This window comes from Clarias gariepinus, chromosome 9, assembly GCF_024256425.1.
Source record: "Clarias gariepinus isolate MV-2021 ecotype Netherlands chromosome 9, CGAR_prim_01v2, whole genome shotgun sequence".
Lineage (NCBI taxonomy): Eukaryota > Metazoa > Chordata > Actinopteri > Siluriformes > Clariidae > Clarias > Clarias gariepinus.
Window position 1 is genome coordinate 19,962,661 of NC_071108.1, and position 23,289 is coordinate 19,985,949.

The 23,289-nt window shown below is 38.1% G+C and overlaps 1 protein-coding gene across 1 annotated transcript in view; it reads right to left on the minus strand.

The window, feature by feature from the left end:
- The window catches only part of gcn1 (GCN1 activator of EIF2AK4), an 88,947-nt gene that overhangs the window by 19,110 nt on the left and 46,548 nt on the right, over positions 1 to 23,289 (minus strand). The window contains exons 33-44 of the mRNA XM_053503670.1: positions 22,982 to 23,176; positions 19,485 to 19,731; positions 19,100 to 19,221; positions 18,903 to 19,017; positions 15,988 to 16,167; positions 14,438 to 14,658; positions 14,193 to 14,261; positions 13,886 to 14,024; positions 9,785 to 9,981; positions 9,277 to 9,419; positions 8,633 to 8,750; positions 4,289 to 4,504 (exon numbers count right to left, since the gene is read on the minus strand). Coding sequence (XP_053359645.1) covers positions 4,289 to 4,504; positions 8,633 to 8,750; positions 9,277 to 9,419; positions 9,785 to 9,981; positions 13,886 to 14,024; positions 14,193 to 14,261; positions 14,438 to 14,658; positions 15,988 to 16,167; positions 18,903 to 19,017; positions 19,100 to 19,221; positions 19,485 to 19,731; positions 22,982 to 23,176 — 1,962 coding nt within the window. The remainder of the gene's footprint in view (positions 1 to 4,288; positions 4,505 to 8,632; positions 8,751 to 9,276; positions 9,420 to 9,784; positions 9,982 to 13,885; positions 14,025 to 14,192; positions 14,262 to 14,437; positions 14,659 to 15,987; positions 16,168 to 18,902; positions 19,018 to 19,099; positions 19,222 to 19,484; positions 19,732 to 22,981; positions 23,177 to 23,289) is intronic.

Here is a 23,289-nt window from a genome sequence, read left to right on the forward strand (position 1 = left end):
CGACGCTGGAGCAAAATGTCGCCTAAGCGAGTGTGGTGTACAGTTATTGGGTGTAATAGCAAACACAGCAGTCGTCATTCACTACTGACATCTGAGCCGCTAAGGACGCAGTGGCTGAATTTTGTTTTTGAAGCTAACGTCCCCGCTGATCTATCTAAAAGCGTTCATGTTTGCGCTTAATCATTTTTCACCAGACTGCTTTATAAACGCGGCTCAATATAAAGCGGGTTTTGCTAGGAAGCTGCTTCTAAAAAAAGGATCTGTACGCTTCGTGTTCCTGCTTTATCTTTACCAGGCTCGGTGAGTGTAATTTCTTTTTCTGTGAATTTTTGCAGATCGCCTTTTTAATAATCACGATGAATGCGGAGTGTAAGTTAACTTACGCTCTCATAGAACATGGTTATGGCTTCTTCTCTATGTACATCCGTCAACAATGCATTAAGGTGATTGTCTAGTTGCAAACGGTGTACGTAGTCGGAAAACTATATTATGCTTACCTTTGTAACGCTAGATGGTTTATAACGATGTCTGTCAATGATTAAGAAGTCATGTAAACACAGCAGTAAACACATCGCATTCGTATCTCTCTTAGGACGCTACTTACCCTGTGTTAGCTTCTCCGCTTTTTTTTTTTGGTTGTTGCTCGCGGCAGCGTAACAGCCCGTTAATTCATGCCCATGCAGTGATGAGAAAGACAAACGAGTTGATTTCTGAGTTGTGAAGTCACGCCCCACAGAACTGTCATTAGCATTTAAAGAAGCATGTACTGAAATAGGTTGTTTAGTACAGAGCTACTTTTTACCAGGTAAAAGTATTGAGAATTTTTTATTAAAGTATATTCCAAACTTTTCATTAGGACCCTAAAGAATCATATTAACTTTTAAAAAATGGGACTGGCTGACCCCTTTAACATGGCTGCTGTTTAGCTGTTTCAATAAGGCCTTGTTCACACGGGTGTCAAAATCGAGCATTTTTTTTGAGAGTTTTCTACACATAGGAGTCAATGAGAGTGTTCACACGAGCTTTGGTGACGTGCGTTTGTCCGGCTGCGCATTTATACGGCATTAAAAAAACGTTGCATGCAGCTTTTTCTTGCCGTTCAAAACCCAACGAACGCAAGAAAACCGCTTCTAGTTCTTCTGCACGTTTATTTTACGTTTGGGAGGACCGGATATATCCCATGATCCTACATGCTATACATAGGGAAATGCGGAAAAGAGCAAAATAAAAAAAATTAGTTGTTGAAAAACTTACGCGGAAATTTTAATTTCTTCATAAACCACAAAAAAAGACTTTCTTTAATCCGACGTTGTGAAGTCAGAGGGTAAACCCGATAGCGGCGGGCTTTTATATCCCGTTCCCGACACTGCCCCCACAGGTTAACACTAGGGATGCACCGAAATTTCGGCCGCCGAAAATTTTCGGCCGAAATAGCATTATCGGTTTCGGCCGAAACGTAAGAAAGCGCCGAAAATAAAAGCCGAAAGTGTCGCCACGCCTCTCCCATCCTCCCGTCTCGTTCGCGCTGTCATTACGCATCAAACATGGAGTATGTCGGCGGTTTGGAAGCACTTCAAAGTTTCAGATGAGGACAGCAAAGTTGCAATATGCAACATTTTTTTAATACAAACAAAAAGAAAATATTTTAAACATGTTTTTTAATGAAGCCATTTTCGGTTTCGGTATCGGTTTTCGGCCAAGTGCATCCAAAAATTTCGGTTTCGTTTTCGGCCCAGAATTTTAATTTCGGTGCATCCCTAGTTAACACACAAACTACAATTTGGGCTGCAGGCTGACGTTAGACAGAGACAAACCAACGCCGGTGTAGAAGTCAATCAAGCGCCACCACAAAATGCAACATAAACGTCTAGGACGTTCAGAGCACGTTTTCCATTCGTTTATCCAAAGACTTAACGCCCGTGTGAACAAGGCCTAAAATGCAAGTTAACATGCTCAAAGAATTTACTCCAAATATAACAAAGTGGCTCCACTCTTGTGAAGCATATAAACTTCCAGAACTGGGTTCCCCTCTAAAACTTGATGTTAGGTTAGCTATAATTGTGTTTATGCCTATAGTTAACCTTCCTATCTTTTTTTCCCAACAAATCCCATCTTCTCCATTATGATTTATGAGAGTTTATTCCAATCTACACTCACCGATCACTTTGCTAGTACTTGGTTTAAGATGATGGCATAGATTTCCAGCAAAAGAAACATTCCTTACAGATTATAGTCCATTTAGACATTTCAGGTGCACCTGCATGATTTGAATGTCATGTTCCTTTGAGATCTGGTGACTCTGGAGGCCATTTGAGTACAGTGAATTTGCTGATGTTGAAGAAACCAGTTTAAGATAACTGAAGAAGCAGGCCAGACCAGGCAGGATTTTTTTCAACCTTCTATTGTCCAATTTTGGTGTACCCATGTGAAACGTAGAATCAGGTTCCTGTTCTTAGCTGACAGGAGCGGTACACAGTGTGGTCGTCTGTTGCTGTTGAACATCTGCTTCGAAGTTTGTTGTGCATTCAGATCTGCTCTTCGGCATATCTAAGTCGTTACAAAACTGAGTTACTGTTGCCTTTCTATCAGCTTAAACCAGTCTGACAATTCTCTTCTGACCTCCAGGAGCAGCAAGGCATTTTAAACCAGAAAACTGCCAATCAGTGTGACTTTTTCAGACCACTTTCTGTGAACCCTAAAGATGGCCGTTTGTGAAAATCCCAGATCAGAACTTCATAAAATAGTCTGACCAATCCCACCCAGTACCACGAACCATGCCATGTTCATGCCACCTTTTTTCTCCCCAGCCTGATGCTTTTAGAACTTTAGCAGAACGTCTTCACCATGTCTACATGCATAAATCTATTAAGTTGCTCCAATGCAGTTGATCCATTGTACCTAGTGAAGTGGCCATTAAAGTGGCCAATTGTATCACTGGGTAGTTCTTGTGTGTGAAATGTGAGCCAATCAGTGCCTGTTCCTTCACAGAAGACCAGGAACACAGATTACATTAAATTGTTCCCTGAATTTCCTAAAATCCACCATGTCACCTAATGTTACGCTCACATGGGTCAAAAGTTTACAAAGTGGTCTAACTGTGGAGTGCTGATTTTGAGTTCATTGTTCGTGAACTTGCTAACTATGCATCAAGTTGGCTAGCTTAGGTTTAGCTTTCCTAACGACAGTGAGTATGGGATCTAACCTGTTGACTAGTCCTCAGGAATTTGTGGGCAACTAATTAAATCAATGATTTTCCTGTCTATTTCTTAGGGAGTATTTCCTTGCCACTGTTGCTGTCGTCCTTAACTTGCTCATCAATAGTGTTAATTTTATCAGCTATTTTCAATTTTAGTCTTAGTCCCGAGATAAATGTCCCTGTTAGTTTTTATCATATTTGGATAATCCTATCCTATTTTTGTTTAGTCAAGTTTTAGTTGACTAAAAGTCTGGACATTTTAGTCTAGTTTCAGTCAATGAAAACAACATTTTAGGAATAAGATTTATTATTATTATTTAACCCTACAGTCAATCTTGTCTAGTCAAAACCCTTTTTTAAAGATTTTTTACAAAATAACTACTTAACTTTTTGAAATATATCTAAATATATACACCAGATATACATTGGATGTTTTAAGCTAATTATATTTATTTTTACCCGTCACAACTGCTGCATGTCCATATTTTTTAAGCTTTAAAACAATAGAAGCAGAATGAACAGTGTTTCATGTACAGGTATATATACACATCTATAAGTGCGCACACAAACTAACCGTGCACAGAGTGTGTGTGCGTGTGTGCATCTCATGGTGCGTGTGCACAGAGAGTTTGTTTGTGTGTGTGTGTTTGAGCAGTTAGTGGTATATACAGTATGCATGTGTGACTGTCATATATGTGCATACCAGTGTTTCATGTCTGCATGAATGAAGTTTGATATTATTTTATTGCAGCGGATTGTGACAAATTATATATTGAAGAAAAGAAAAACAGATGTTTTATTAGTATTTATTTTTTTTAACCATATTTTAGTCCCACCTTTTTTTCATCAACAATATTGCATGCTGATTTCTTTAACGTTCATTAATATCCGTGACATCTCGTCATCGTTTTGTCTTAATCCCAGAAAAAAAGGTTGTCAACGAATATTTGTCATTATTTTTGTTGACGAATTGAACACTAGGACAATCAGGGACAATCTTATCATTTTGATTCATACACATTCATATTGTGTGTCTGTCTGTCTGTGTGCGTGTGTCTCTGTCTGTGTGCGTGTGTGTGTGTGAGAATATACCGTTCTCTTATCGGGGCAGGTAGAGGCCAGAAAGCCCAGCAGCAGAGAGAAGAGTGTAGGCAGGATTTCTCGAAGTGTACGTGGAGTGTTGGCCACCACAATTTTCCAAACGTGGAGGGAGGCCTGTCTCACCACAAGCTGTGTGTCCGAGCGTCCCATATAGAGGCCAGAGAGCACACGGTTTCTTCGCTCCACTCCCAGTGCACCAATAATGGCCTAAGGAACATAAATGTATTTATTTATTTAATACAAACTTAATAACGGGTCCTGTAAAGTACAAAATTGGCCCAAGAGTCTCCGTGATCAGTGATTTGTAATAGCCAAAAGAGTACTGATGTTTCTTTAAGCTTGCAAATATGGCAAGATCTTTAACTAGTAGGTGTTGCTGAGTAGATGTAGAGGCCGGAGAAGGAGCATCTAATGTATGTTATAATGTAATTGATATAATTAACTAATTTGTTTTGTGTTTGTACCACATTACAACATTCTGTGTACACCTAGGCCTTGTTCAGACTGCCAGCTTAGATACAATTCTTGGCAAATACTGGTTGGAATCAATTTGGAATCATTTTGTGCTTTCATGTAGTTTAAACAGTAAAAACACATCAAACCTGCTACTATAATGTTTCCTGATCCAATCTGAACCACATCCACATTAGATTCTTAAAAATGTGCCTTGAGCGTGATGCTCTCTACCTGCTTAACCCTAGGATGCACAAGTGGGTCAAAAATGACCCGGAGAGGTCATTTTCTTGCAATATCTTTGTAATAAAAAGTTGTTATCTTTTCATATTCCAGGTATTCCTCAAATAACATGTTTTTGATATCATTCCATTAAAATGTTTAAGTTAACTCTCATACTTTTTAAGAAATTATAATATTTGTATTACTACCCCAAGTTTCCATAAGTGGGTCAAAAATGACCCACATGCATTTCCCATACAATTTCATGGGAACCTCAAGTCAAGTCAAATCAAAGTTTATTGTCACATACATAGTTATACATGTACAACATGTAGTGAAATGTATTGCATACAACCATCAGCCTCATCTAACAATCTGACTAACAATTATTACATTCTAAATGTAACAATGGCACACATGAAATTAGTAATAGCACGTACACTTGAATTGTCTACGCACCCCTAACCCTAAATTTAAGTCCGCTTTACAATTTTTAGGTTCCCTACGATGGTTGTATAGATAGTTTACACAGGAAGACAACCAGGGGAAGAAGTTCAGAAGAATCTGGGGGAGAACATTGTCCGGCAGTTGTGCAGTAGATTTAGAAACACAGGTCGCAACATCACCACAGATAATTTTTTCACCAGTGTGCCTCTTGCGCAGCATCTCCTGGAAATGGATCTCACTATTGTGGGGACTCTACGGCAGAACAAGCCAGATATCCCTCCTCTGATGAAGGCTTTCAAGTCTAGAGAGGTTCACAGCACAGAGTTTGGATTCAATGGCAGCATTACTATGGCCAGCTACGTCAGAGAGAAAGAAATGGCTGTTGTCCTACTGAGCACGATGCACCACAATAAAATGGTGGATGAAAACACCAGAAAGAAAAAAACTGAAATGGTGAAGACCAAAGGAGGTGTTGACACCATGGACCAAATGGTTGGCACCTACACCTGCAAGCGACAAACACAGAGGTGGCCCATGGTGCTGTGGTACAACATCCTTGACATCGCCACCCCAAATGCCTATACCTTTTTCACGACTCAGCACCCTGAATTTAACAGAGGTATTACCAATGCACGACGACTCTTCCTAAAAGAGCTCTCAAAGGAGCTTGTCAAACCACACATGAGGAGTCGACTGGAAGGCTGCCCACAACTGCAAACCCCGATCATTGAAGCAATGGGAAGGTGTGGAGTAACAAAACCCACAACCCAGCCAAAGGACATAAGCAGACAGGGCCAACTGAAGAGAAAGAGGTGTCCGATCTGCCCAAGTAACAAAGATCGCAAAGTCAGCAATAGGTGTGGGAAATGCAATGTGCCTGTGTGCAATGATCACAGCCAGAAACAGGTAGTCCGTCACAACTGCATGCAGTGAGGAGACAAAAAGGCAAAACAGGGACTATCAAATCAAACGCTTTAGCAAACACAGAGACTTACCTGCAAGAGAATAGAAAAGAGTGAGGAACTGTCAATGACCAGACATTTACACACAAACACATAATAAATGTTGACATTGTTCTATTGCTGTTCTGTATAATATTCGTTTTTTAATTATCAAATTGTTCAAAATCTGTAATGAAGTGAAAAATAATACAATTTTAAACATGAAATAATTTTTGTGTGGTCTAAAATGTAATACAGACTATGTTACAATTTATTATTCACAACCAAAATAAAAAAAAATAGCATAAAACACATTGACTTTTATAGGTGGGTCAAAAATGACCCATTTATGGAAGAGTGTAGGGTCATATCACTCGTGCATCATAGGGTTAAATTAGATCCAAACTGTCCATTACGTCACTCGCAACCCAACACGCAAGTTCATGTGCACATGATCATGTAGTACGAGACATGGATCCATGAAAACTCGTGATTATAAATAAGCAGAAAGATGATCCTCCTGGATCAAAGATCAAGTGAAATGTCTAATAGCACTTTGGGAAGATGCATCAGTGCAGACAAATCCAATCTGATTATTTTTAAATAACAGTGAGGACAGTCAGTCCTAAAGATCAGAGTTATGAAACACACTGGACATAGCTGCAGTCTAAAGAAGGCATTAGGGATGAAATGTGGCCGGTTATGAAATAAAATAAAAGGTGCGCAATGTGCTAGTCAATTTATGTGTGTAAATTATTCCTTGTGCTCACAGGACCCCACTTTCAAACATTAATACCTGGAATATGTCAGTGACATAAGGAAAGAAAAAAAAACCCTGATGGGATAACCTGGTCATTTAGGATATTTGGATTTTTAGCTTGCCACATAACATTGCTGACCCACAGAAGCAAATCCCAGATCACAACACTGTTTCCAGAGGTTTGAACAGTATGTATGTATGATTGGTGCACTGCCTTATTTGCTTCACTTATTTCCCTGTTACATTGATCACTTATTTTCACAATTACAAACAACTGCAATTTTGCCTGTTGACATTTTTATGATGCAACTTTTAAGTGATGTTGCTTCCAATCTCCTTAGATGTTCGGCTTGCTTGATGTAGGCCAAGTTTTTGACCCTTCCAAAGCAGTCAAAGCTCGGATTGCAAGTAACGCTGTTTGCGAGTGTTTCGCAAGACGAGCAAAGATTTTTTAAATTGAAAAACAAGCAAGTCTTGGTTTACGAGCACCGAGTATCATGTATCACGCAGTCGCTTCTTGTTTTGACGCAGAGAGTCACATGATCACAACTGAGCCAACATTTTATTTTTTTTATCCTTCTTGCATTGTGAAATTGTGGGTAATCGTCTTCCCTGCTGGGTCTTAGTGCTCATCTTTTACTGGTATAATAAATCTTGTGTGTGTGTGTGTGTGTGTGTGTGTGTGTGTGTGTGAGAGAGAGAGAGAGAGAGACCCGGCACGGTGTCAAACTACGTTTGAGTGTTTTGGAAAACAAGCCCGCTTCCAAAACGAATTATTGAAAAAATCTTTTCAAAAATAAAGTGCAGGTTAATTTGTTTTATTTTTACTTTACAGCACTAATTTCGTTAGTGGGTCGCTCAATTGAGTGTCAAAGATATTTCTTGCTTGTTTTTCCAATAAAACAGTGTTTCAGGTGTGTGCGTGCGTGTCAGAAGAGTGGAAGAAGGGTAACTGTGTAAGACGAGAAGTGGGAGAGGGGAGCTTACTTTAGATTACACACACATTAAAAAAAAAAACATTGTGTGTGTATCCAAAGGAAACACTTATCTGTCTGGATTTATTTATTTAAAGGTAAAGTGCAAGTTAATTTGCTGTATTTTGACTTTATATTTTGTGTTGATGATTTTGATGTATTATTTTTGATGGTAATTTGATACAAGCCTGCTTCCGGAATGAATTATGCTCGTAATCCAGGGTTCCACTGTATGTATATATACACACATATATATATATATATATGTGTGTGTTTATGTATGTGTGTATATATATATATATATATATATATATATATATATATATATATATGTGTGTGTTTATGTATGTGTGTATATATATATATATATATATATATATATATATGTGTGTGTTTATGTATGTGTGTATATATATATATATATATATATATATATATATATATAAACACATATATAGACAATTTATTACAGCATAAACAGTCACTTGACAAAGACAAACTAATTCTGTAGCGCACGGTGTAGACACGGTGCATGTACCTTATTGGACTGTGCTGTACCAAAATTGTCATCTTCGGAAGCTGTCTCTGTTGTCATCTTCCCTGAAACTCCTGAGATGTGAAAGAGTAGGTCTCCTAGCAACTGCACTGAGCTAAACCTGAGGGAAGAGATATTTTTTAGAACATTAATAACATTTTTAGACATGTGTCACTTTTCTTTGATTTTCTAGAAAAAGTCTCTCTGCCACAACAGTTTTAAGCTGCAGTTATTATTAATAGCTTTTATATTGCTGTAGGTGTAAAGTATTAGGCGTATAACGATACTGAACTGCAAATATATTACAATATAATAGTGCCTTAATACATGTTTTATACGGAAAAATATGCATTGTGTAAATATTTGCTAGGTTTCTATTTTTAACCCAATTAAAACCTGCAACATTATAATAGAACAATAATTTAACATTAATGACTGTTTCTGTGATTCAGTCAGATTCTTAACTGCATACAAGAAAACAAAAGCTTAGACATTTTGCTCTTAAAGCAAAATTAATTTGACAAAGGGATTCAGATATATAATGGGAACAAGTAAGATATAATTAAACTGGGGTTATATAAGGATTTTATTAATTCATAATTTTTCCTCCAGCAGAGTAACAATAGTGAGCCTGGTGTGTCACACACCTGATTCTCCAGAGGTCATCAAACAAGCCTTGTTCCAGCTCTGGCAGCAGCAGGGCAATGGCTGTCTCAGCATACATACTGATGATGCGCTGGCCTGCTCTTAGTGCTGTGTCTCTTACATACTCATTCTCATCAGCCAAAGCCTGAATACAAAATAGCAGAGAGAAAGTGAGAGAGAATTTTGCCGTGACAATTCAACTGTAACATATGTAAGTGCAATACCACTGTAGGAATTCTGAGAGATGTCATTCGTACACTTTCCTGAGCAGCTCTTAGGGGATTTATGAATACACTGTAGCTTGGCTGGCTCTTCAAGTGTGTTCTGTTTATTTAATGATAGCCTAATGTCTTTTTAGGATAAAGTATTTATAAATATTCTATAAAGTAAGATAACATTTAAAAAGAGACTTTTAAGTGTGCTGACATTTGTTTTCAATAATACAATTTTCTTTTAAAAGATTTAGGTGATGGGGGGGGTACTACATTTGATGAGAATAAAGCTCAATACCTTGAGAATACAGGGAATAATCGGTCCTACATAGGGTGTGAACCTTTCACCGAAGGTAAGTGGGAGATAAATGAACATCATGATGTAGCCGTCGCGCACATGAGAAGCGATGTCCACTTTGCTGGCTGTCTGAACAACATCAGGCATCAGTTTGTCCAGCTTCTCAACACCCAACCCAGCCATGACCTCTGCCAGGCCTACAAAAAAGAAAAACAGCTTATTTTATACAACAGATAGTTCTGAAAGAACAATCTGATTGGATGAGAAGCATTCCAGGATTGGTGATAATGGACTGTAACACCACTGGCACATTCAACTATATCCATCACTCCGTGTCCTAGGTGCTATAATCATGAATCGGTCACAGCACGGGTGAGAGTAGGATTGTATAAAACACAGTACAGAGGAGAGAGCAGTTACCCGCCAAGTCAAACGCACAGTCAAAACCAGTCACAGGCACATCTTAACCAAGAAGTAAAGATGTTGCCATTAAAAACGCACATTTCGAGAAAAGGGATCACGCGACTTGCCACGGCAAGCTGGGAAAATGCCCTTCATTACTTGTTATTATTCCTATTATTGTAACGCACCCGCGCGTGCGGGAAAAAAACCCCACAAAAATGTTAGCCTAAAATATAATTTTATTGTGTTTATGGGCTTTAAATATACACTAAACAATCAACACTGTCTTGTGCAAAGTGAAAGTGTGTTGCGCGTGCGTCTTTTTGATCAAAAGGCTGATAAACACGTGCGCAGATATGAGCAGATTTATTGATAAAACAACAGACATGAAATGAAAAAAAATATATATATATATGTACTACTCTCTGAATACAACGCAACACCACGCAGAATCCACGGGCTTTAACTGCACTTTCTCCATTCGTTAGTACTGTAGTAGTACACAAAAAAAATGCATGCAAAAACACATCCTTGGGTTGTTTATGCTGGGTCAAAATTTTGTGTTATTTCGGGTACTTTAATCATGCTGTTGGGTTGCTTTTTGGTTAAAAAAAAAAAAAAACTCTCGTTTTGTCCCTAGACCTTTTGTTTTGGTGTTTATGCAGTAAACCCATGGGTGAACACGATGATTTAAGAAATTAATTAAACATGAATATATATAAGTGGCATTTTAATTCAAATCCAACATTTTAATGGGTTAGTGATCGGTGCAAGAGCGTCAACTCCATTGTCATTCATACTGCCGTTGTTTTAGAGCCCTAAAAAAGCATTCGCTAGTTAGTAAGTAAGCAAATAAAAGATAAATGAATAAATAGCTTTAAATGGTACTTCAGCGTAGTAAAGGTACCATATATATATATATGCGTGCGGAAAAATGCAGACATGAAGGACTAATGTTACAACCCACAACATGTTGGTCGCGCTGTGTGTGTTTAGGCTTCTGTGCTTTGTAGCGTGTGTATATTGTGCCCAGGTCGCGCTCCGCTCCTGATTCCAATCTAGGTTTTTCGACTGCCACTACACCAGCGGCTGGCTGACCTTCCACACGTGCACTTCCGCCCTGAGTGACGTCAACAACGAGCGGACCAGTTATAAACCGGAGAGAGACGCGGGAATGAGGAGGCGTGTAGGCGAGGTGTTGATTGTTTGGAGGGAGAGATTTTGTGTTTTTGGTGTTTTTAAAATTGGCTTGTGTACCCTGGTTTTGACTTTATTGCAACCCTTTGACTTCGATTATTGCTTTGTCCCTTTTGGTTTGTTTGCTTGTTTTTTGTTGTATATATTTTTTGTAAATACTTTCACTTTATGTTTGTGCACGCACCAGTAGTAGGGGTGTGGCTGCCATTTGTTTTGGGGAAAAGGGAATTTATCCACTGTTTTTGGTTTAGGGAGATAAGTAAGTTATCTGTATTTTTGTTTGTGTTTTGTTTAGGTAAACAAGCTTGTAAAATACAGATACCCGTTTTGTTTATTATTTTGGCCTGGGTCCACCCTGAAGCTGATCCTGGTGTTGTGTCAGTATTTTTGTTTGCTCTGTGTAAAGCAATACAAACCCTGTCTTTTTGCCAGCTGAAGTGCCTGTCTATTTCTTTCCGGTATATTACACCATTATATTCAACCTTTTTTACACAGTTTAAAATAGAACCCCGAACCGACTGGGACGTAACACTATACTCGACAAAAATATAGAGAATAAGAATCATGTTTATAATAAGATAATTAATTAAATAATAAAATTATATTAAAGAACTTTATCTTAAAGCCAGACCGACCAAATTTCTCATTCACTGCTGAAGTAGTTAAATATGCTTATACTGTAGATACGTAGGTTACATTTTAAAAGTACAATCGCAAGTAAATTACAAACTGCATGTAATGTAAAATATGAATAAAACAGTATTAGACACAAATATATGCTATGAAATACAGTGGAACCTCGGATTACGAGTAATGTGGTTTATGAGTGTTCCGGAAGACGAGCAAAGATTTTTTAAAATAATTTTTGACTTAAAAAAACCAACGTTGTCGTGGTTTACGAGCACCGAGTATCATGTGTAACGCATGCGCTTCTTGTTTTGACACAGAGCGTCGCGTCATCACAACTGAGCCAACGGTTTTTCTCTCTCTCTGGCGCGGAAATCATCTCCCCTGCTGGGTCTTAGTGCTCGTCTCTCACTGGTATAATCAATCCGTGTGTGTTTGTGTGTGTGTTTCTTTCTCTTGCGCTGCAGAGTGTGTGTGTTGTGTGTGCGCGCGCATAATTTGACACCGCTGGTTCACACACACACACACGCTCTCTTTCTTTCTCGCCTTTACTGTGTGTCAGTGTTTGAGTGTGTGTGTTATGTGTGTGTGTGTTTATTTTTCTCTTGCGCTGCAGTGTGTGTGTGTTGTGTGTGCGCGCGTAATTTGACACCGCGCAGGTTCGCACACACTCTCTCGTCGTTAGTGTGTGTCAGTGTTTGAGTGTGTGTGTTATGTGTGTGCGCGCATTATTTGACATCATGCCGGTTCTCTCTCTCTCTCTCTCGCCTTTAATGTGTTTGTGTGTGAAACAGAGAGGGGGTGCTTCACTCACACACAACCGGCACACACATAACACACACTCAGCAGTGCAGGAGAGAGAAAAACACACACACAGCGCCTGTGCGCAAAAATGGATACACTTATCTGTCGGGATTTTAATTTTTACTTTTTTTAAGGTAACGTGCAGGTTAATTTGTTTTATTTTTTATTTATATTTTGTGTTAATTATTTTTATGAATTTATTTTTTTGGGCTGTGAAACAAGTAATTTTAATTTCTATTATTTCTTATGGGAAAATGTGCTTTGATTTATGAGTGTTTTAGAATACGAGCCCGCTTCTGGAACGAATTATGCTCGTAATCCGAGGTTCCGCTGTATATCTTATCATGATATATAAAATAACATGAAGCACATATACACACATTCATTACAATCCAATCCGTTGTAAAACAAAATAAAATTCCTGTTTGCTTCAGCATTGGAAACAATATTGTTTTAGGTTAACTTTATACACAATTCATTGTTGTACTCGGTCCGGCTTTTAGATAAAGTCATTCCATGCGGCATCTGGCGGATGTTCAGTGAAGCACAAAACATTTATTTAAATTCCCGAATGTTGCCTGCGCGCGCCAAATTGCGGCATCTCGCGGGAAAACACGCGCAGTCTTAATGGCGACATCTCACCAATGAAATGGCATTTCATTGCCTCCTTTTTTTTATTTAGCTCAAGCCAAGTTAGAAAGCTAACTAGCTTTTAACACAAGGATGAATTCCTAATATCTCTGTAACCTCTAATACAGAGCACTAACTTGGTATGCTAAAAAAGTGATTGTACCCCCTAGCACATTAACTTTCTATTTAGTGCCATTTGGAATTCAACCCTGAAACCCTTTAGTTAACAAAGCTAATATTGTAAAGTGGAATTATTAAAAAATATAAAGAGAAAGTTCTTCTTGCACTCCCCTCTTGTGAGATATGAGTAGATATGAATAGATATAAATAGATGTTTTATTTGTTTACATGGTTTGATGATTTACCATTGCTGTAATGCAGAGACCATAATTTGACAGAAAAATCATTGTTCCTGCAATAATCAATAATTTTTTTTCTCACCCTGTGCAGCTCCAGAGCGATCCACAGAGCTCTGCTCAGAGGCTAGAGTCTCCATCAGCCAGGGCAGTAGATCATCAAAACACGATTCACCCATACCCTTGACCATTGCACCAAGAGCTTTTGCTGACACTGTTCGCACCTGCCAGCGCAGAGAACATACAGCCAGAAACTTAGACAAATAAACAAAAATAATGTCTGGCTACCTGTTTTTCAAAGCTAAAATTGTTATTATTACTATGATTGTTACTATTATTATTATATAACAAAGCCCTATAAATTAATAATTTTTATATTTGGTATGCACAACCTCTGGTACAGGATCTAGGAGAGATGTTTTGAGTCCCGGAATCACACTAGGGAGGTAAGGAGAGAGATCCTGCACCAAACACAAGGTTTTTGTAGTTAGACTGGATTGTGACAACAATCCAATAAAAAAAATAAAAAAAAAACATTTTTGCTTTATTCGTGCTTAACAAAATAATAAGAAGAAAGGTTGAGTAAAATTTGCATCGCACATAGTAAATCTAAAGGTATCAGAAAATATAAACATACCTTCTGGTCAGTGAGGGAGTACATGTTGCCAATGATCTGTGCAGCCATTTTTCGTGTGTCTGTGGACCGGTCCTGGAAGGCCCTCTGGACAATGGGCATTATGAGAGCCAGGGAGGGAGCGTCAATAAAGTGCACAAATTTGGTCTCAAGCAGAGTGTGCAGACAGTGCTGTGTTTTGTGCGAGGGGTCCGTAAGGGCATCCAGTAAAATGGGAGTGATGGCTAAGACCCCAGGGAAATGAATTAACAAAAAATAAATTCAAATAAACACTTCAAATAATGAAACATCCTACAAGAGTCCAGTATAGTTAACCTATATTAATTGTTTTCATGTTTAGGTAGACTATAAGGACAAAAGTACATAACCAAATCTGCAATGACACTGGTTCTAAATGCTTTTATTTCAATATGAAGTTGGTCACCCTTTTGCAGCTATAACTGCTTCCACTCTTCTTGGAAGGTTGTCCACAAGATTTTGAAGTGTTTTTGTGGGAATTCATGCCCATTCATTCATTAGTGCATTTATGAAGTCAGGCACTGATGTTGGATGAGAAGACCCGGCTCACAATCTCTTTCCTGTCATACCAAAGATGCTCGAAGGGCTTAAAGTCGGGGCTCTGTGTAGGCCAGTCAAGTTCTTTCACACCAAACTATTTTACAGTTCTTGCTTTGTGCTTGGGGGCAAAGTCACGTTGGAATGGAAAAGGGCCTTCCCTAAACTGTTGTAACAAAGTTGAAATCACAGCATTGTCCGAGATTGTCTGTGTTAAAGCATTAAGATTGCCATTTACTGGGGGTAAGCGTACTGACATAAAAAAACACCTGAATTTAATAATTTAAAGGGTTTAGCCAAATACCTTTGTCCATATAGTGTTTGTATACTTAGCCTTTTTTGTCATTAAATTACCACATTCAACACATATTTTCTCGATTTTTAGCAATTAATACAAACATATAAATACACCATATGTTGATGAAATGTGCTGTTGTAGTTGCAAGGGCATGGTCAAGTGCCACTCTGTACAGTCAGGTGAATCACACCTGATGAGAAAGTGTTGGTGGCAACATGCCAGATCGATATTATGAACCTGGTGCCGAAAACCAGGAGAAATGAGAGTAAGAAAAGCATGTTGGCACAACAAAAGATCAGGACAGGATGGTTTTGTGTGAGCTTTTAGCTTCTATATTTCAGAATTCTCTTTATGACTAATTTAATCTGATCTGACCAGATCTTGACACACACACTTGGGATATTAGGAGTAAGATCTGCTCGCTCTCCCCTACTCGCTTGTTCTGCTTACCTTTTTAGCTTTCCAGTTTACTGCAGCAGACAAACACTAAATAGACCCAGTTTTACAAGTGTGCATTCTTTTCCACTGACCTCCCGTTCACTCCCTTTATAGAGCAGCACTTAACCATACCCCCAGATGTTTAATTAGAAAAGAGAGGTGGGAAAAGCAAACTAATTGGAAAAGCAAAAACCACCATGGACAGAAAACCAGAAAAGTTTTACCCTATGATTTAGAAGTTATACGTTTATCTCGCTCTTACCCTGGATCTCTGGGTTGCGGATGACTGAACCGATCTGGCGCAGTGCCTGCTGCCCAGCTTTCTGCACTTTAACATGTGAGTCAGTGAGAACCTCAGTCAGCTTGGGCACAATGCTAGGCAGACATGATGACAGCTGTTTAGGAGCACAAAATGCCATGGCACCAAGCAACTCCACAGAGCCTGTAGAAAACAAACAAACTCAGATATGGATGCTGAAAATGGCACCTGGTAAGTTATGCGTCTTGAACGTTTAATTCTTTGCTTGTCAGGAAAAAGGCATAATCACAGACTTATTTGTAAATATATCTTTACTCTCTATTTGGATAAAGTATTGTACAATGCAACGTACAAAAATGCTCTCTTTACACATCTGAAACCCATTAAATCCTATTTGCAGCTTGTAAACAAATTTTTCTATGCTCATGTGTTTAACCCTAAAACAGTGACCCACAGATAATTTTTGACAGGGCTTTAACGCCACATCAGAAATGCAATGCTAACTACACCACTGTTTACTTAGAACTCACTTGTTATTAACCTAAAAAGAGCTTTATGGTACTGAATATGAAGATCATGATGAATTCCTCATTGGTTAAGCTTTTCTTTCAGTATAGGTGGGGGTCTCCCTTTTGTTTTCTCACCAGAAAGTGAAAATTAATATTCTGGAGTAAAGTCTGGTGATTGACTAGGCTAATATATAAAGCCTTCATATCTCCTCTGATGAAGTCCTTTGCTTCATGATATAGTCTGTCAGCATGATTACGGTACTTTCAATTAGACTGGATGCACATCTCTGTATGTTGAGACAGCATATTTCAGGAAAATTCAGAATTTATTCTGCTAAACCTTTACATGTGACTATCTCAGCCATTACATCTTCACCATGCATGTCTGATAAGCTTGTATTATTTTGCATCTTAAGCAGATTCCATCTTTCTCCACATTTTGGCTTTTTCATCATTCTAGTTACAGAACGAATGTTTATGATGATAATGATTATGGGCATCACGCCTTCTCGTCTTCTGGCCGAAGACACCTTTATTCCTGCCCTAAAGGCAGGAAAACCTCTTAGTTCTGCAGCTGCTCTTCAGTTAGCTTAGCTGTGAGGCATGGCAGCAAGGTGTTATACCTTGTTTCTCAATCTCAACAAACAAAGGTTAAAATCATAACTCTTCATTTTTTTTTTCAGTCAATTTATATATATGGGACACATCTTCACATTCCACCAAGCAGCCATCAAACTCAAGAACAAGAAAACTTACAGCCACTCTACTGCACCATGGACACCGCAGAGAGGACCCACAGAGCGGGCGGTTATATAAAAACGGTAAAATCAAACAAAAGTAACCAGTGAACAAGTGGATGCTGCACAAATATTGCCACAGTCACCCCTTTGGAAAACAGCTATGATACTGCCGTAACTGTAGTTGAATGTTCCTTCACACTATGTTTTTCCTTGCCACACTCGGCTTACTTATCAGGACAATCTGATCGTTTTGAGTTAGACTTATTTTTCCACACATTTCATACTTACCATAATTTGACCTTGTGAATGGTAAAAACGCTATATAAATAAAATTAAGAAAAAAAAAATTCCAGCAAGGTGAAGAGCGTGAGTCAACTATGGCATGAATGAAGTCATGTGATGTCATCAAGCATGACACAAGAGGGCGTTATATATCACGTGTGTTTGTACACACACACACACACATATATATATATATATATATATATATATATATATATATATAAAATAACACATATGGGATTAGGTAATTATGTAACAACAGTTAGTTGTTATTTTAAGACACAGAGGTCAGCCTTTCTGTAATAGTTCTAGAACAGTATTGTTAAGTGCATTTGCAAAATCCGTCAAGCACCAAAATGAAACTGGCTCTCATGAATCTACCTCTGCCGCAGACGAGAAGTTCATTTAAAGTTATCAGCCTGAAAAATGACCAATTAACAGCAACTTAGATTAGAGGCGTTATAAAGTCTTTACAGAGCATAAGTAGCAGACATCTCACCATTAACTGTTCAAAGGAGATTAATGCATTTTTTGGATGCCTTCAGCATTCCTTTACAATGTAGAAAGAAATAAAAATCAGGAACTATTATAGAGTTAGAAAGTGACCCAAAACTTTTGAACGAGTGTACACGACATATTGATTCAAGTTAACTTTTGACTAAAAGGAAACTTTTGTGTGTCATCATTGTATTTCTTTGTCAACCTTAAAGCTGGCCTTTTTATTCCTACTGATGAGTGTGTTTGCATCTTGTGGTGATCCATTGAGGATTTTTTTATTAATACTTCACAGCTCTCACAATGTCTCATCAACTGTGTTTTTTTATTAGCTATTTTTTTTTATAAACATTATGAAATGTTGCAATGGCTTTGATAAACATTCCCCCTTTTTTCATATCAAAATGTATTACTTTTCTTCAACTTCACGAGTCTTTGTGCAGGTTTTAAAAAAATCATTCTATCAAGGTAAACTTGCTCTACAAGAATCACCCATCAGTCACAAGTTCCCATATTTTGATCACTTGAAAAATGGTTGGGCCTTCCCAAAAATTAAGCACCATGTTTTAAGCTATTAAACATATATAGATGTAGATATCAGGAAATTAATACTGCAATTACGATCTCTCATCTGATTTAATATTTTTGTTTTGCTGGATTCTGAAGAAATTTAAAATTTAATAAATAAACACTTGCCCTGCCATTCCAATACTTTTGCAGTGAAATATAGATGTAAATAGCAGAAAATTAAAGCTGGAATTTGGATTTACTTACCTTTTGACATAAAACCCAAATGGGTTGTGTAAAGCAAAAATAAGTGAATTGGACTTGCTGTTGCAATACTTTAAGAGCATTGCACTCAGAGCATACAAAGTTTTGAGTAAATGCTGACCTGCTTTGGTCCTCCAGGACTCTTCCTCAAGAGCTACAAGAAGTGAGGGCAAAACCAACTTCACCCCATGAGCACTTAGATTCCGCATTACAGCCTTGGCACAGTCATCTGCTGCCTGGAAGAGGAAAAGGAAAGAAGAGGCATAAACTGGAGGAAAAAAGGAGAATTAGGATAGTAGGAAATGAAACTGTGTGTACCTCTCTGACATACTGGTTCCCATCTCCAAAGCAGAGAAGAAGGTGGGGCAACACATGTACCACATATGGCTCAAACAGTTTCCCAAGCATGTTGCACAGCATTTCAAAAGCAAACAGGGCCCCTGGGACAGAGAATGAGTGTGAAAAAAATATTGTACAAATCTTTTGATTCTATTTTTCCACATAAAGCATGGTTTGGGAGTATGTAATCGGGAGGGAATCTATATATGAAAAAGTGTATATTGTAAAAAGTGTACAGCGTATTTTTTGTGTGCTTTTTTTTTATCATTACCTATTCATAGTGTTAATTTTTGTGTTTTATTTAGCAAAATGACAATAGGCCTGAACGCAATGTAAAATAACCAAAATAAATCAAAGAACTCACCTTCTCTTCGTCTGGCATTTTTTTTGTCCTGAATTGCATCAGTGAGGGTGGTCATGATATCTTGCTGTTTGAGGGACAGGATGCCCAAGCCCTTTACTAAACCGGCTAAGCCATAAGCCGCACCTTTCCTTTCTGCATACTTGTCACTCTCTAGCAGCAGCTGCAGCAACTTGCGTACCATATCACCTGCATCCTCCTTTATAGCAGGCACCAAAGGAGGCAAGCAACTGGCCACGGACTCCTGGACCTGTATGAGTGAGGCGCATTCTGCTGTGACACTCATTTCTATATATTCTAATATATACAGTTGTGACCAAACGTTTTGAGAATGACACAAATATTACAGTAGTTTTCACAAAGTTTGCTGCTAAACTGCTCTTAGATCTTTGTTTCAGTTGTTTCTGTGATGTACTGAAATATAATTACAAGCACTTCATATGTTTCAAAGGCTTTTATCAACAATTACATGACATTTATGCAAAGAGTCAGTATTTGCAGTGTTGACCCTTCTTTTTCAGGACCTCTGCAATTCAACTGCTCTCAATCAACTTCTGGGCCAAATCCTGACCGATAGCAACCCATTCTTCCATAATTACTTCTTGGAGTTTGTCAAAATCAGTGGGTTTTTGTTTGTCCACCCGCCTCTTGAGGATTAACCACAAGTTCTCAATGGGATTAAGATCTGGGGAGTTTCCAGGCCATAAACCTAAAATTTCAACGTTTTGGTCCTCGAGCCACTTAGTTATCACTTTTGCCTTATGGGACGGTTCTCCATCGTGCTGGAAAATGCATCGTTCTTTACTAAACTGTTGTTGGATTGTTGAAAGAAGTTGCTGTTGAAGGGTGTTTTGGTACCATTCTTTATTCATGGCTGTGTTTTTGGGCAAAATTGTGAGTGAGCCCACGCCCTTGAATGAGAGGCAACCCCACACATGCATGGTCTCAGGATGCTTTACTGTTGGCATGACACAGGACTGATGGTAGCGCTCACCTTTTCTTCTCCGGACAAACCTTTTTCCAGATGCCCCAAACAATCGGAAAAAGGCTTCATCTGAGAATATGACTTTGCCCCAGTCCTCAACAGTCCATTCACTATACTTTCTGCAGAAGATCAATCTGTCCCTGATGTTTTTTTTTGGAGAGAAGTGGCTTCTTTGCTGCCCTTCTTGACACAAGGCCATCTTCCAAAAGTCTTCGCCTCACTATGCGTGCAGATGCACTCACACCTGCCTGCTGCCATTCCTGAGCAAGCTCTGCACTGGTGGCACTCAGATCCCGCAGCTGAATCCTCTTTAGGAGACGATCCTGGCGCTTGAAGAATCTCTTTTCTTGAAGTTCTTGATGATACTATAAATTGTTGATTTAGGTGCAATTTTAGTACCCACAATATCCTTGCCTGTGAAGCCATTTTTATGCAACGCAATGATGGCTGCACGCGTTTCTTTGCAGGTCACCATGGTTAACAATGGAAGAACAATGATTTCAAGCATCACCCTCCTTTTAACATGTCAAATTTGCCATTCTAACCCAATCAGCCTGACATAATGATCTCCAGCCTTGTGATTGTCAACATTCTCACCCGAGTCAACAAGACGATTACTGAAATGATCTCAGCAGGTCTTTAAATGACAGCAAACAAATGCAGTAGAAAGGTTTTTTGGGGATCAAGTTAATTTTCATGGCAAAGAAGGACTATGCAATTCATCTGATCACTTTTCATAACATTCTGGAATATATGCAAATTGCTATTATAAAAACTTAAGCAGCAACTTTACCAATTTCCAATATTTATGTAATTCTCAAAACTTTTGGCCACGACTGTACACACACAGAGTTTATTAATTTATATATATTCATATGTTACACACACACTTGTATGTGGGTGATTCTCACAAAACCATTAAACACCACGGCACTAAAGATTTTAAATATAAAATGTGTAATTTAGTAATATAAAAAAGCATCAGGATAAAGACAGTACTGTGCTCTACCTTGCACAATGTGAAATTTTAACACTTGCACCCAATAGCTTCATATCCTCATTTATTACATCCAGATACTGTACCTCCTCTTTGGTCTCTCTCTTTGTCTCCTGCCTGGCAGCTCCATGTACAACATTCTCCTACCAATATACTGACTCTCCCGCTTCTGAACATGTCCAAATGTCCAAATACATGTCTTCCCCTTGGTTCTTGCTGATATTGTTCTATCACACAAAACTCCCGACTCCAACTTTCTCCACCCACTCCAAACTGCTTCACTACCTGCAAACAACCTCTTTCCTACACTCTCCATTAACCTGGACAGTTGACCCCAAATATTTAAACTCCTATACCCTCTTCACCTCTTTACCCTGTATTCTTACTGTTGTGTAGCATGGTTGTTAAAAATTAATATATATATATGTGACAAGCTCTGACAAATCAGAATATGGTATTTTTTTTAGGTGTTTTTAACGCCATGGTAAAATGGTATTTTTTTTTTTTTGTTACATGTTAAAATGTTGCCTTTTTTTTCCTGTTTTATTGTTTTTCTAAAATATATTTTTGCCTTTTGTATTTTTGAAGCACTAAACAATACGGTTTTAAACTTTAATGCACGATTGTGCAAACATTATCTTTTTTTTCTGCATTATCTCAGACTAGTATACTAGTCTCAGTACAAATTTTATACTAGTGTACTCATTACCAAAATAATTAACCTAATTTCCGAAACCTATACAGTATACCATTACCACAACAGATGTTCGTTAGATGTTAATTTAATTAATATAAAAATAGTACTTTGATTTTAAATGCATGTGCAGAATCTACTAATTATGTTCTTTCAGGTTTGTCAAGTCATTTAAAAAAAATTCAGGTTTCATTGTGAAAGGTGTTGTGGTAATGAGAGAAATCCATCAAAATAAAAAAACTAACAATTAATATTTCAGGACTCTGAATTAACTGTGCATGACTATTAATAATCCATTAAATCTGTTTTCAGAGTGTTGTGGTAATGAAATTTTTTTAGTTAAATGATAAGTAAAAGTTTTTAAATTAATGTTCACAGATACTCCATACTTTGTTGCTGTCTGAAAAAAAAGTTCATTTAAGCATTTTTTTTTCCATGCTGGAAACTTTTAAAACCAAGATTTCAAATCAATTATATTCATAGATGAATATAATTGTTGATAATTATCCAAAGCCATATGTTATTTCATAGTTTTGAAAAAATACAGTATTGTTCTAGATTGAAGAAAATAAATCCAAACTTGGATAACTTGGATCTCAGCTGAGTTAATATACAGTGACATTCTTTATTTTTCGCATCTACCAGCTTTGTTAATAGGCTGGGGTTAGAGTGCAGGGTCCAGTCATAACACGGCGCCCCTGGAGCAGACAAGGTTAAGAGCCTTGCTCAAGGGCTCAACACGGGCAAGAGCTGGGGCTTAAAACAATGATGCACACTGAGCCACTCATTTAGGGCTATTACTGAACAAAAGGTACAACGTTTACCTGCTGAGAGGGAGTGGAGAGAGCAGTGATGAGTTTGGCGACTATGGGCTTGACTTTGGGGTCATTTTTGTCCAGATGTTTGGCCAGTGAACCCATGAGGATGACCACACTCTGACGCACAGAGTCATAGGTGGCATCCTGAGGAGCGTTTTTTAGGAACTCCTCAAACACGGGCAGCAAAGAGTTCACATTGTCCTATACACATACAAATCGATACAACATTACAGTGTTTACAACATTTCAATTTTCTTGCTTAAGATTCATAATAAAAAAAAATCAGTCAATAAATAAATTCAGTGAAACCTAGA